Consider the following 15,607-nt stretch of genomic DNA (forward strand, 5'->3'; position numbering starts at 1 on the left):
TGGGGGAAGAAGCTTGAGTCTACACCATCCTCCCTTCCTTCCCCGCCCACTGGACCTGGGGCAGGGTGCTTCCCTTGTTCAGCCTCAGCTTTCTCAGCTCTGTTGGACAAAAGGACCTGATCAACTGTGGGGCCTTCCTAACAGGGCGTGGGGGCTCTGAAAAAGTGCTTTGTAAACTACACACTGTTGGAGACACAGGAAAAGACAATCCAGGGGTAGAGAGTGGGGTGGGAAGTGAGGGTAGGGTCATGGGGTAGGGAGTGGGGATGGGTAGTGGAAGAGAAAAGGTAGCAAACATAGGTTTCTGTAGCCTAGTGGGACTTGAAGGAGGCTGATCCAAGACACAGCAGAGCATCTTGCCAGGGGTGCTGGGAAGTCCCCCTGCCAGGTATCTGGGCATGGAGGGTGTCTTCAGGTAAGCCCGGGGCATTAAAGTCTGGGGTCTCTGGTCCCCTAGCACCGCCACAGACTCCTAGGGAGTGGGAGTCGATGGGCCCTTTTTAGTAGCAAACAGAAAACCAAGACTATGTGTCACTTGCAATCTGACTGCTGTCACCTGTGATCTTTGACTTCAGGTTCACATACTTTGCTCAGGGAACTATATTTGCTTTTGGGACACCTTTCCTGCCATTAGGGCCAGAACTTGAGGTCTGTGGTGCTTCGATTTGCCATGATCTGAACTCTATAGAGCTTCCTTTCATATGAGCTCCAAAACATGGCCATCCATTTTTCATCTTTTTAAGAAAAATTCTTAATGCCTAAAAAATATTTTCAACAAATGAAGCATTAGTATTATATTTATTTATTTTTATTTTGGCCGCACTGTGAGGCTTGTGGGATCTTAGTTCCCCAACCGGGGATTGAACCCGGGGCCACGACAGTAAAAGCACTGAGTCCTAACCACTGGACCACCAGGGAACTCCCCAGCATTATATTTAAAATAGATACTTACAGGAAATGACTGGGTAGTGGTTATGGTTAGTTCTTTCTGTACAGCTTGCTGACTGATAGTAATTGCAGCCAACCTAACTTTGGTCTGGCTGGACTCTGATTGGCACACATCTTTGCAGCTGACCTTGGACCCTCTCCTACAGCCAAACAACCTCTTGGCTAGGACTGGCACTAAACTAGCTCCAGCTTCGTGCCAGTGATTCTTAGCAGTTGTTCTCAAAGTGTGGCTCCTGTCCAACAGCATCAGCATCACCTGGAAACCTGTTAGGAAATGCAGACTTTCAAGCCCCATTTATATCCAACGGGATCAAAAGTTTAGTACAGGACCCTGTGACTTGGGTTTCAACTTGCCTCCAGGTGATTCTGATGCCTGGCTCCGGTTTGAGAACCGTGGCCCTCAGGGCTGTCAGCTGAGTGTCATTTTGCCAGTTTCTGTCACTGCCCTCCCAGACAGCTGCTGAAATTATTCCCTACAAGTTTCAGCTCCTTGACAAAGTGAGGAAGAGAGAAAAAGTGGCTCAGCAGCGTTAAATGCCTCAACTATTATATGTAAAATCAGAAGGAAAGAATTTTCAATTTTTGAAAATGAAACATCCAACCTGCCAGCAGACATTTCAAGCACTAGCTGTTGGCTATGTGCCGCGTGGATCTACACACAATTTCAGTCTTTTTTTTTTTTTTTTTTTTAGCAGCATTGTGAAGTCACACACTGCCTTAGGGAGGGAAAAAGGAAAACAGAGCTTCTCACTACTAGTTCAAGCTTCCACCGGAAAAGAAACTTTTAAAGAATTAATTTAAACTAGGTTTTTAAAGTATGATTTCCAGCAAGTTTTCACACTGTCCTGTGCAAGATAGGTTATGCTAAACCAGGGATAGTAAAACCATGACAGGCATTCCACCACCTCCTGTCCTTGCACCCAGGACAGACATTACTAATTGATCACAACCCTATTTCTCCTCAGCAGAGTTCCCCAGGTACCCATTACCAGGCTACTGGGGTTGGCAAATGAGATGGAATCTAATTAATAGCCACGGTGTCCACAATACCTAATATGTAGATAGCGAGAGTAAACCTAGCTTTGTCTTTTCTCATAGCTTCTTGTATTCATTAGACAACCACATACCTAGATATTACTTATTTTCTTAATATAAGCAAGCACACATAATTAAAAATGGTAAATATCTTGGCCCTCATTGTTATCCTTCTTAAGGAAATAACTGATCATACTAGAATAGGAGGACCAGAGGATGGGACAAGGGTATTCTAGGAAGAACATGCTCTCCCCAGGGCATCTTTGTGGCACCACCATATGGGAATACTGAATTCTAGGAGAGTCCCGTCATTTCCAGCCAAGAGGCTTGGGTATTCCAAACTGCTAGCTAGAGTTTGCCATCAGAAACAATGTCTCTATACTTAGCTGCCATTTTCCAGAACAGTGACAAAAGTGGCAGGTAGTGTGGGAGTTACGTTCACCAGACTAAGATCAACCTTATCTGGGTTTCAGTTTTTGCTCTACCGTTAACTCAGTCCAACCAGTAGCATGGCCTTTGGCAAGCTGTTCACTGAATGTGGATATCCTTACCAGCCTACAAATGCATGCGTGCACACAGATGTGCACGCGCGCGCACACACACACACACACACACACACACACAAACTAACAAACAGGGCTAACAGGGCCATTATGAGAGTTGAATGAGACAATGCTTGTAAAGTATGTACATGTTGAGTGCATGCCAGTTATATTAATCATACTTACAGGCAATATCTATTTGATCTGCTCCTCTGGAAACCCTTCCTGCTGTGATTCTTATCCAGTATGAGGCTACCCTCATCCTGCCCATCCTCGGTCTGAGTGAGCCCAAAAGTCAGGCTGGCAGGTGACTTTCTACCAACTCATCCCCAAGAAACACATCCTCTTCTTCAAAGAGAAATGGTGGGCCTTGCTGGCCCCATTCCACCCATATACATCACAAATTCCCTCTCCCCAGCTCTTCTTACCCAGCCCTCTCACCTCAAGCCTCTTTCTCCTTCACAGTAAGCCATCCATGGACATGCTGGATCAGCAGCTGCTGAGTCAGGGGAGGATGTGTTTATTAATTAAAAGACAACTGGCATGTCTCCCCTTGGATGACCCCTTATGGTGACACCTCTATTTTCATGCATTTGTCATGCTCAGGGCTGCTACATACAGTTATGCAGGTTGCACACTGCATGACCCAGGAGCACCATTCATGCTGTAGAGCCCAATTAGACATGGCAGCTCTGCTTTATGCTCTGGGCATGTCTACAGATCAAACCGATCAGAATTAAGCATTGGGGCTTCCCTGGTGGTGCAGTGGTTGGGAGTCCGCCTGCCGATTCAGGGGATGCGGGTTCGTGCCCCGGTCCGGGAGGATCCCACCCGCGGCTGGGCCCATGAGCCATGGCCGCTGAGCCTGCGTGTCCAGAGCCTGTGCAACGGGAGAGGCCACAACAGTGAGAGGCTTGCGTACCACAAAACAAACAAACAAACAAAAAAAGAATTAAGCATTGGATCAGAACTCCACAGGTCAATTGAAGCTGACCTGTGAGTGACTTCATGGTTATAAAAAGCTGACATTCTCCAAAGATATCAGATGGCTGTCTGCCCTCTGTAAAGGGACTTCAATCATTCCCATCATCTGCAGGGAAAAGAGGAAGGATCAGCCTTCCTCATTCCAGTAGGCTTCTTTCAGAGCACTGAACGACTCATAACCTCACTCAACCTCTCTCTCATCTCTCTGCATTCTCCCAAACTCCACCCAGTTCTCCAAATTCTTATCCCTGTTATGGTTTTCCCCCAAAGACATTCAACCCTACACAACAAATGTTTAACCGAGTACCTGAGTGCCACACCAGGCCAAGCATGGGACTCACAGAAGTACTTAAGTTTCATCACTCCCATGGAACTTTAAGCACGGTGATAAAAGAGGGTCACTAAACAAATAATTACATAATGATTAATGAGCTAATTATACAGTTGGCCCTTGAGCAACATGGGTTTGAACTGCACAGGTCCACTTATACGCAGAATTCTTTTCAATAGGTACTACAGTACTAGGCTATCCACAGCTGGTTGACTCCAGGGATGTGGACCCATGGATACAGAGGGCTGCCTGTCAAGTTATACACGCAGATTTTCAACAGCTCATGGGTGTCGATGCACCTAACCCCTGTGTTGTTCTAGGGTCAAATGTAACTCAGTCCTCTTGATTGGTGTCACACCTGGCTCACAGTGATTTGTTATTTATTCTTTGTTCAATATCCTCAACAACTATAGAAGAAACTTTGGAGGTTGGTGCCATTCTTCAACCTTATAGTTTTTAGATTTTACTCTATTGGCCTTTACTCGCAAGCACAACCTCCAGTCCCACACCCTGGGGGCCAGGCAGCCCCCCTCTCCCTTCAAGGTGTTTAACCTGATGGCCCTCGCTTCTGGTCACAACCTCCATGCCACCAAGCCCACTGGTCACTCCGTTTGCCATGTGTGGGTACATTCCGTTTAGATGAGTTTACTCACTGCAAAGCAGCCTTCCTTACCACCCTTGATCCCAGCATCGGCCATCTCAAAACTTCTCCACGTTTCCAAGCCCCATAACTGGTCTGCATGCCTCTGAGTCCTTACCTACCATTTCTCAGCACCCCTTCCAGTCCAATCGAAACACAGGTTCATCAGGTTCTTCTCCCCCCTCACCCCTACCACCCACCCTGCTCAGAAAGCAGCCCACTCGCCATTTTCTACAGGATAAAATCCATACTGCAGTCTCTGGATTGCTAAGTCTCAGCCTGATTCCAGACTTAATGCTTGATTCCTACCTTCAGGAAACCCCTCCCTAGCAGCCTCCTCTCAGCCTTGTTCTCAGAATGTGCCGCACCGAGTGTCAGCCCATCCACAGCCTCCAAGCCCTCGGGGGACTCTTCCCTGAGTCCTCTCCGGCCATCAGGCCTCTCCTCCTCCCATCTCCGGCGCTGCGTGTTCTCTGGTCCCTTGTCTTAGCTCTCAGTCTCCTCTCCTCCTCTCGTGGAGTGGGACTGCATCTGTGTTAGACACTAACATATCAGCTGGGATTATTAGGCACTGAGTGTGTTTTCCAGAATCCACCACAGTCACAGGCTGTGATCTTTTGAATTCTCAACCTAATCCCTCCTGCAACAAACATAGCCCTCTCCTCTGGATCTGTTCTCAGCAGGAATGGGCCAGTTTTTCTGCAACCTCTTTGAAATTATCTTGCACCTTCTGGAAGGCCGGAGTGTGCTGGTAAGCATTCAACTACCAGCTCTCCAGAAAACGAAGAAACAAAGACCCCTGATTTGTAGCATTTACTAATTCTCACGGTGTAAATACTCCTCCCATGGCTAATGTCAAACTACCAACATGATGCCACCGAACAAAGGGCTGGAAAAGGATGCACACAATTGGCTCCTGCGAAGTAGTGCAAGCTGGCTCCAGCACACCACTGCTGGAAAGTCATGGTCATTCCCCTCCTTTTGTCATTTAATTTTCCTCTTCTGTCTCATCCTCTCATGAGTTTCACAGAAACTTACTTTCTCTACTAGCTTCCATGCTTGAAAGCTCAGGCCACAGGTGATCTCCTTTGTGAAGTCTTCCTGATGCCCCAACTCACTCCCAGAACAGGGAGCTAAACACTGCTCTATGTTGGTCACAACCTTTGCACATACCTGTGTTGTGGGTTGTGTGAAATAGTGAGCATGTTACTGGCCTGTTTCTCCCCAAGACTGTCAGACCTCTGAACAGGAGAGTGTCTGTTCTTCTCCACACCCACATGCAAAAATTATTCAATAAGAGCTTATTGAGGGAAGGTGGGAAGGAATAGAAGGAAGGAAGGAGAAATGATTTCTGATTCTTCTTCTCATGTTGTGTTACCATTTTGCATCCCAGATTTGGTCCCCCGAGCCGAATCTGCCAGGTGGCTAAGGGAAATATTGCCAATTACACTGCATAAATGTTACCTTACAAATTTTTTTTTTTTAAACTCAACTTTCACACCAGCTCTTTTAGCACAATGTGAAGTCAGTCTCAGTAAGGCAGGGCGTGGGAGAAGCAGGGGTGGTGACAGAGAGAAAGAACCGGAGAGTGGAGAGAGGTTGACACCAGCCAGGAGTGTCTCCTGTTGAAACTGCATCAAGTTACACATAGTGAATTCATATCCGCAGGGATTAGCTCTGTGATTTCTGAATCGTGAGCAGATGGGTGTCAGGTAGAGGGCGGTCAGCAGCACCTGGGTGGAAGTCTTTATCCCAAGCTGCTGGCCATCTTATAAATTGCTGCATGTATCAACCCTCCCTGGGATCAGGTGAGCCATGGTGGGGACTGAGCCTTCTTTGAGCAGAATGCACAAAAACGGCAGCATCAGCAAATGCTACCCAGCATCCAGCAGTTGGTGGGCTCACTCCAAGTTGCCACTCCCCAGCAGGGTCATAAAGTGAGAAGGCTCTTTACTCCTCCCCTGACAAAGTCGGGAGGGGGGCTGACGTGTGCTCTCTGGGATGAAATGCAGTCCAGAACACATTGCTCTAAGCACATGACATAAATAACAACATTAAAATTGTTATCACCATTGCCACATGACATAACAACAATGAACAACATGGAGGAATAGCATGCCAGACTGAACGCCCTCCCACCCTGCCCAACGCTCTTTCAAGTTTACTGGAGAAGTCTGAGCCCCTATGAGTCATCAAATTTAGCTGGGATCCAGCCTTCCAAGGCATGATCCTTAGGTCTGTCAGTGTCTAAGGGGGAACAGAAAATTATCTGCACAGAAGTGAATGTCGTGGTTCAGTATTTAATGAAAGTCAATGGGAAATATGTATAGATTCATGTGGATCAGATTATGGTCAGCTGGCTGGAACATGTGAGGGGTTGGTAGGAAGAGAGTTGTGTGTCCTGATAGGGAGAGTCCCAGCACCCACCACAGGGATGCCATGAGTTTGGAGCTCTTTAAGAGAGAAATCAGAGCATGAGGATGGTGGCTTAATGGGGCAAGCTTTCAAATGTGACTTTCAACTTCACAGATGGATTTTTGAATCCTCAGTGCATTAAGAGAGGCAATGAATGGAAAGAGTGTGACTTTCCCCCTAAAGACAATATATGGAGTGGCTGTCTGGAAGACTTTGACTAAACATATTTTATGGAGTTTAAAATATTATTCGGAGAGACAACCCCATGGCTCTCCAAATACTGACGTGAAAAAAAGCACTTCCATACATATGAACTACAAAGAAGAATACAACATATGAGTGAAGAGAGATTGAATAGTGGCTAATACAATTTAAAGAAGAAGAGAAGACAAAGAATGTTGTAGAAACAAAAGTAGGAAAGAGGACACAAAGCAAACACATCTTTGAGAAGATTCAGAAAAGATAGCAGAGGGGGCAGTAAAGAGATTACTTCCAAAAGAATGATATTTTGGGATATTTTACTCATTTACATCAATAAGGCTGTATCCATTGCCCAACTGACTCAACTACTGATCCATTAAAGGAAGATGAAAATTTTAGATCAGTCTTTAGGTAGAATTTCCTAAGAGCATCTCAGGCAGTTAGTTCTCTGCTGGGCTGGGTTTCTATTCCAATGCAGGGAGATGGATGAGAGCACACGTTTTGGGGACAGAAATGTGTCTTGTATTACCATCCATATCATAGATCTTTTGTTTAAAAATATGGACATGGGTGAGCGTTCTTCTGGAAATAGTGGTCCCTCTTCAGTTTATCATGGTCTGCCTCCAAATCCATGTACATCAGAAAAGGAGAACTGAAAGTGTGGGAAGAAATCTTGGCCCAAAGCCATGGAGATATGAGAGTCAGTGAAGGGGATACTAGGTCCAGCTTCTAGAAATGTATATTTCTCAGTTGGTTATCCTATTTCTCTCTCTTTATCTGCATTTGGTGGTCCATTTCCAAAGCTATTTCTGAACCTTTTTAGACTAGAGTTGACTTCTCTGCAATACCAAATAAGCTTGGACACCATGAACAAGCTCCCCAAACGATTCTTAGACTCACATTGTAGATGGCTTAGACGTATCTTCTGGGGAAAAAGATGGTAGAGAACACCCAGAGCGGTGGGAAGAGGTTGTTTGGACACCAAGAGAACAGAAAGGAGGGGAGGGGAGAGCCATACCTGCTCCGATGACCTCTTCGATTTTCACAAAAGAGACATCAATCTCCTTGGCAAACTCCCGGACAGCTTCGTTGGGATCCTCATAAGTGAAGGGGTCAATGTAGATCTTCATCCCTGGGGAGCCTTTTTAGAGGAGATAAGCAGGGTTAACATCCCAAAGAGGACATGGTGGTCATTAAGCACTGGCTGATGTCCCCAGCTGTAAGGGTATGACCGGGGCAGGGGTGTCTCTCCTACATATAGGGCTGCCTCTCTTTTCCTTGCTGGGCCTCCCCATCTCCCTTCCCTCTGGGCCATGCTAGCCTGGTTCTCTGTCCTCTACTTCTCCTCTGTATTTTCTTCTGTTTTTGAGCTCTTGATGAAATGTGGAGCAGATTACTTATAAATGACAGATTGGGACCAGTTCCCACACCGGGCACTCACAGAAGGCAAAGAAGCTGATTGATGCCAACCAAATGCATTAGCAGAAAAGTGGTGGTAAAATGGTAGGGCAGATATCAATATTATCAACTTGACAACTTTCCTGAGTGGAGGCCACCGTTAAGGTTATAACTGACGGCTGTGTCCAGGGCTGGAAGAGGGATGAGGATGGATTTAAAAAAAAAAAAAGAAAGAAATTGCTATTAGAAAAACCTCAAGATAGGAGTGCTAAGCCAGTATACCAGAAGAGAAAATGGGAGGAGAAAAGCATAGAAAACACTGGGAGAGGAAAGAGCAAAGTCTACATAGGAAAAAAATGAGGTGGAATGAAAGAAAAATGGTGATTGAACCCCCATGCCCTCAGACACAGTGAAGTATGAAAAGTGAATAAAATGGTGAATGAGAAATACATAAAGGAATATGGACTTTGTCACTGATGTTTACAGTGGCAAGGTAAATAGGTGTGCACGGGGACAAAATAGAGAATCGTCATTGCAGAAAATATACATTCAAAAAGTGGAGGAGAGGGGACAAAAGAAAGGAAATGGAATCCAAAAACAAATGGATTCATCACAATGTCGTTTTTCACCGTGTTGGATGTGTCATTAGGCAAGAATGGAGATGGTTTTCCTGGCGGTGATGTAGTGGGAGCTGAGCTTCGAAAGCTGCTCAGCACGGTCTGGCATCGCATTCTTGGGAAGAGCAGCCATTTTCCCTGCCCGTCGCTGCTGTCTGGTTCGTGGAAGAGTCAGGTCAGCAGGGCAGGCAGGTGTGCAAAAGCCCAAGTGCTGTGCCCGCGGTGGAGGCTGGATCTCAGGTTCCCCGAGCTGAGCTCCTCTCAGCGCACACTTCCCACCCGGCCACCGTGGCTTCTTCTCAGTGAGTCCCAGCCCTGAGCGCGTGGTCTAATTTTGACATCTTTCATCCAAAAAACTTCTGGTGACTCTACAGATCCCCCAGATTAATGTTGCCCTGATCACCAGTTCAGGCCAGAATACAATCCAGAGGGAGGAGGAAGATGCAGCAAACAATTAAAGGGGGATATGTTTTGAAAGCCAAAGAGAACCAGGTGCTCTGACCAGAGGAATTGCTTCTTTTGAAAGCTGGGTTATTCCCAGTCATGAAATGAAAGCACTCCAAGCACGCTAGGTGGCTTGCTTTAGGGTGGTCGACGTCACTCTAGAATGCTCTTTGAAAACTTGGGGATGACAACATTGACTTTGGAATCTGCTGATTGAACTTTGGACAAAGCAAATCCTCATCTTTATAATAGAATGTTCTGATCCCTGGGGGGATGGAGGGAGGGAGAGAGGGGGAGAGAGAAAGAGAGAGAGAGAGAGAGGGAGAGTTTACTTTAATAACAGTGGACAAAGGGGAAAACAGAATTGGAGGTTCATCCCTTTCTCCTTTGGTGTGGAGAACAAGTGAAGTGCAGGAAGGATTGAAACCACATAGAAAGTCTAACAACCGAGACCAGTATCTACAGGCAGTCTCACTTTGGGTTTCTCCAGAAGCAACAACTTGAGACAAGGTTTTGAAAGCAAGTGGCTCATCTGGGAGGTGATCCGAAGAAGTAGCCGCAGGCAAGGTAGGAAAGGAAGGCAGCCTATGAAAGGTGTGCTCTCAAGGCACTTACTGCTTTGGGACTGTGAGTAACTGACACAGGCTTAACTCCCCAGCCCCTAGGAATCTCTGAGACCATATGCTTCAGAGTTGGCCCACCCTAGGGTGGAGGGAGCTGGCGAAGCTCCACAGGACTCCCATCAGTCATTGGTTGAGGGCTGGCTGCCCTGCTGGGCAGGTGGGCGGGGAGACTCCAGAGCCTGAGAGGCGCTTAGGTGAAGAAACACAGATGCTTCAGGTGGAAGCTGGCTAGTGTGCGCTGGAGGGGTGAGCTCAGGAGACGAGGTCACCACAAAAGACCCACTCAAAATGCCACAGGGGCAGCAGGCCAGTGTCAACAACCTGTGACTTCTTCCCAGTTCTGGGCTGAAATGAGAGAAGGCTCAGAGCCCAGAAGCTGGGATCTAGAGGTGAGGTCACAACACCAAAGCCTCTCACTAGCTGGGCATTCTGAGCCAAGACCACATACATCTCTTATAACGTCGTTTTCCTCTGCTGACGGAGGAGGGAACACCTTCCTCCTGGGGCTGCTGTGATATTAAGGACCATGTTGCAAGTGATATGCCTAACACGGTGCCTGATGTACAGGGAGGGCTCACAAGCTGATATGCTCGTGATTATTATCAGTAAATTGTTCTAGGAAGTGTTTGGGGCGGTAGGAAGAGGAAGCGGGGGGGGGGTGCGGGCATGGGAGCTGAGCATTGGGGGGCTGTAAACCTCTTAGGGTTATATTAGTTACTTTAAAAATACCACCTTGTTATTTTGGATCAAGGGCTTTTAAACGATGTATGCTAAGCTGTCCTACAGGAACTCTTCCATGGAAACTAATTAAATAATCTAGAATGTGCTGTAATGAATGGTTTGCAAGTAAAGACATATGTAAGGATGAATGAGAGAGGGTTATGAGTTAATGAGCTCCACAGATACTGGCCCCAATCAGTTCTGGGAAGGAGCTGTTCCCAGAAGGTAGAGCTCATCTCTTGATGGTGCCAGGATTCATTTAGGCCAGTGGCGTCCAAGCAAGGGCATCTGCATGGGAGAAAGTTCACATTCTAATCACTGTGCGGTTTATTCACGGGCAGCTGTGCTACCGCACGGGCTTGTGGAATTAAGGAGTGTGTGTGTGTGAGTGCGTATGTGTGTATGTGAGTGTGTGTGAGTGTACAAATGTGCGTGTGTATGAGTATGTGCGTGTGTGAGCACACACGATGTCTCAGCTGCTGCTCTGGGCCAGGCAGAGGCTTTGGTCATCATTGAAGCTTTTCACAAGAAGCCGAGGAGGTGGCACGGAGCCTAGACCTGGTGATGCAATGTCAATTTAGAGCATCCTGCACCTATGCAGGGTAGGAATCAGTTCTTGTTTTCCCTGCAATTGAGGATACCTTTGTTAGACTGAAGAAGGAAAACTGAAATCAGAAGTCTAACAAACGGTTCAAACTCAGTGCTTTTCCTCTGATGAGGGTCAGATAGGGCCAGTCTAGGAATGGCTGTGGGCAGGGTTCCTAGGTCCTAAGTCTGAAGAGTGCTTTGGCGGAACACGTGCACTAATGGCTCTGCCGGCAACCACCTCGTCTCGGGATGACACATCTCTCCAGACCTCGTTCCCACATCACAGCTAACATTTTTCTAGTCCCAGAAGATGATGAGGAAAAGTAAAATGTCTTCAGCTAGGCAGAACCGGTCATTTGTCTTTTGGCTCATTCTGTGTTTCTGCATAAATCCTGCATCAGCCTGTTTCTGCTCCCACTTGCCAGTGAGCAGTTTTTAATTATCAGGGAAATGGTATTTAGTGCAATGAATCACCAGACAGTGAACAAGGAATTCGAGTCAGCTGTGGAGTCGGGCACAGCCAAACGTTTAGAGACAGGGCTCAGAAAATATTCTCAGATGGTGACTGTTGGGGAAATATTATTAATGGCAGTTACAATAATATCAGACGTAATATAGCTCTATAATGTAAGACGTTTTATAATGCTCTGTCCAATGCTTCATATTATTGTTAGTGTTAATATTTATAATATCTTATAGTTTCTGATTATTTTCATCATTTTTAACATAGGTTACATACCTTTGGCACAAAAGTGGTAGGTACAGATCTACAGTGGTTGATGGTGCCGAGAGAGAGAAAAGAAAAACTTCAATTTTATGATCTTCTAGTTTACTAATCTCTATTAAAGATCTGATTTGCAGATATGTTTATTCTTTGATCTCAAAACCCATTTATGCTATGAGTGGGGTCACAGCCTGGACTGTTAAAGCTTTAAAGGACCATAGTCCCAGGAGATCTGCAAAATCTCAAACATGAACCAAGGCTTTAAAGATATTAACTTTGGGGAGAAATGACTTTGCCATTATCCAGAGCCTTCCTGCATGGCAGGGAGCAGTCCTTGAAGCACAAGAAACTCCTGAGTATTGTTGGAGATCCTGTAGCAGGAGATTAGTGTGCTCTCAAAAGGGAAGAGGCTGGGATAAATTTGGGGGATGCTGGCAGATTGTGGGGTGTAGCTAAAAAGTCAGCTCGACGTGTTTACAACTGCCAGGGTCTCAGGGCAGGATAGCGTGGGCTGGTAAAGGGCCAGTTCTAAACAGTAAGTGACATTTAGGTATTAAAAGTGGAAGAAGAAGATGGAATACTGCCATTCAGCCCTCTTGCGCATTCAGAAAGGACAAAATCAGTACCACGGACAGCTTGCGGGTCCCATGAGGGAGGCTTCAGGGTGCCAGGAAGAGCCCAGTGCCCTCCTGCTAGTGGAGGATTCCTAGAATCCCACAGTAGAGTCCGGAAAGCTAGTGCATAAATTAGGTTGTTTTCAGTCGTTGATATCTTGTGTCCCGGCAGGTTTGATGGAGCCATAGGAAAGGGGAACATCTGCCTCCTCATTCCCCATTCTGGATCCAAGGCAGACTTTGTCATATTCATGACTCACCTAAATTTGGTCCAGATATCTAAGCACAAGAGGGAAGCTGTTTAGGGATCTGCACGTAAACTCCGGTTCCTGGGAGGGACCTCGTCCAGTCCTCTGCCTCAGAACGTTGATCGCCCCTCTTTTTCTCAATGCTGACCAGACACTGAGATGTGAACAAACTGGGGAGCAGTGCCAGAGAGTCTAAAATCAGGATCCCACACCCGGAAACAAGCTGTAAGTGCTGCAGAAACCAGAGAAGGTGGAGGACTGTGGATGCTAGCCTTCAAGGTCAGAGTTCTAGAAGGACAGGTCATGTGGTCCTTCACTGAAGAGGGAGAAGCTTGAAGTGTCATGAGGCACAGCTCAGAGAGAGACCTGCCATTGCGTGAGCAGGGACAGTGTGGTCAGCTTGAGTGTGGAAGGAAGGGGGTGTCTGAGGCGGAACAGTGTTAATGCACTAGTGGGAGGGCCTTGACTACCATCAAAGGCATCTGGATTGCTGCCATTGGACACACAGAGCTGACAACTGTACCAGCAGCAGGGAAGGGATGTACTGAGAGCAAGGCATCAGGGAGTTCACTTTGCTGACAGCCCGCAGCATTCCCTTGCATTGTTGCGGGGAAGGGGCTGGAGGCTGAGAAAACAGCTCTGAGGTTGCTGCTGTAATTACGGTACAAGATAACAGGTTTTAAGCAGAGCATCGCAATGACAACAGCAGAAGAGGCAAAAGAAATTTCAAAGGAATAACTGACAGCACTTGGTGAGCAATTAAAGATGAGGAAGGAAGGAAGGACCAGAAGAATGCGAATCAATGCCAAGGCTTCCAGAATCAAGTGGTCCTATTAACCAGGTGATGGACTTTGGGAAGGAAACCCTATTGTTAGGGAAGTTTGCACACGTGGCTTTAGACTTTGAATGCATGGATGAAATATGCAAGGCCTAGAAGTCAGTCAGAAAACTCAGAATGGAAACAGAGCTGAAAGGCTGGATATGGAGTGGTGGATGTGGTGGACACATGAGTTACCCAGAGCTTCACACAGTTGAAGCTGTTGATGTGAAAGGCTGAGGACGGGTAGTTTCTCAGAGCAAATCTACCAGGAAAGGTTGATGGACACTAGAAACACTTTGCTCCGCCTGCTTGGGGTCAAGACCAGGATGATGGGTGGTTGTCTTTTTCCCTGAAAGAGTGGAGGTCATGGGTGTCCAGCCAAGGCTAGAGGGAGAATCCAAGAGAGGGAGCCCCAGGGTGGGCAACAAGGCTGGTGGAAAAGCACCGAATCTGAGGAAGCTCTTCCTTCCACCTTCTGTTTGGGGGTTTCACCACATTTCAAGATTTGTTCTTAAAACCACAGTTATTGCCTAATATGTGTCTCCAAGAGAAGGAAAGTAGACCACAGGCTACTTGCTATTGAGGAAGGTATTTCAGGAAAAATAGTTTCAGGAAAAAAACATCTCCCTGCTTCTTGGGTATCAATGACCAGGACAGGCAGGTCCTTCCAGGCAAGGCCCACTGTCTCTGGGCCACTGAAGTCCTGCCAGGAACCTGAGGGCAACAGCCCAGGAGCTGGGGACTCAAAGGGTTACCCTGGTTTCTAGAGGCTCTGGCTTTGAGCCAGCAGCAGACAAATGGGTGAAGCTAGCTCGTTAAATTTATTTGACATTTAATAAACACTCACTGAACACTCAGCCACCTTTTGCACCTGGGGGCCTTTCCTCCTCTTCCCATAGGCCCTCATTTACTCATGTTCAGGTGCTAATGCTCCTGTTAGCTTCAGGAGAGGCAGCCAAAATATCCATGGTCTGTGTCCCTCCTCCAGCTACACCTGACCTTCACCCTGGTGTCCAAAGGCGATTTCCAGTGCGCTGGATGCTGTGTCCTGAACGGTTCAGATACGTCCCTCCCACCCAGAGTCAAGAAAGCTGGGTGCAGAATCTTGGGTCGAATCAAGTCCAGTGTCCTACCTAAAGCAGGAATCCTCTCTACAACATCCTCTACAGCAGCCTTTACTGATATCTGTCTCTGCAAGACCAGAGAGCTTACCTCCCTCCCCACAAAGCAGCCTGGCTCTGTGTGTACACTTCCAGTTTGGGGGGCTGTTCATATATTGAATCAAAGTCTGCCTACTTGGATCTCTCACCGATGGTTCCATTTAACACAACAGAGCACAACAGTATCACCTTTCTTTTGCTGTGATAGTGTCATGCTTTTGACCCCCAGGTTCCTGCCTGCACTTCTCCAGCACCAAATCGGTTGGTGTCTCTGAGGTGACAGGTCAGGACTTGGCACCCTCCATGGGTCAGCTGCTTTGTTGACAAAGTCCTTCTTGACACATGGGGTCCCCAGAACCAAGAACGTCCTTCTAGATGTGTTCTCACCAGCACAGAGGACAGCATTTCTGTGTATCACCTCCTCTGATCCCAACTTTAATTGTGACCACAGAGGCATAAAACTCTGGACAGGCTACTTGACTTCTCTGAGGCTCTGTTTCTTCACATGCCAAATCTACCTCATGGGACGGTTATGAGGCTGAAATTAGTTAATTT

At 46.9% G+C, this 15,607-nt stretch overlaps 1 protein-coding gene across 2 annotated transcripts in view; it reads right to left on the minus strand.

Annotated features, from left to right (window-relative positions):
- Window positions 1-15,607, minus strand: part of EPHB1 (EPH receptor B1) — a gene marked incomplete at both ends in the record, with an annotated part of 421,851 nt that overhangs the window by 58,628 nt on the left and 347,616 nt on the right. Inside the window, one exon of one of the 2 annotated variants that reach the window (XM_082654999.1) lies at window positions 8,115-8,237. The exons of the other annotated variant lie outside the window; for it this stretch is intronic. Within the exon in view, the coding sequence (XP_082511125.1) occupies window positions 8,115-8,237 (123 nt within the window). The remainder of the gene's footprint in view (window positions 1-8,114; window positions 8,238-15,607) is intronic. 2 annotated transcript variants of the gene reach the window in all.

The sequence above is a fragment of the Grampus griseus genome, assembly GCF_964374135.1.
Source record: "Grampus griseus genome assembly, chromosome: 5".
NCBI lineage: Eukaryota > Metazoa > Chordata > Mammalia > Artiodactyla > Delphinidae > Grampus > Grampus griseus.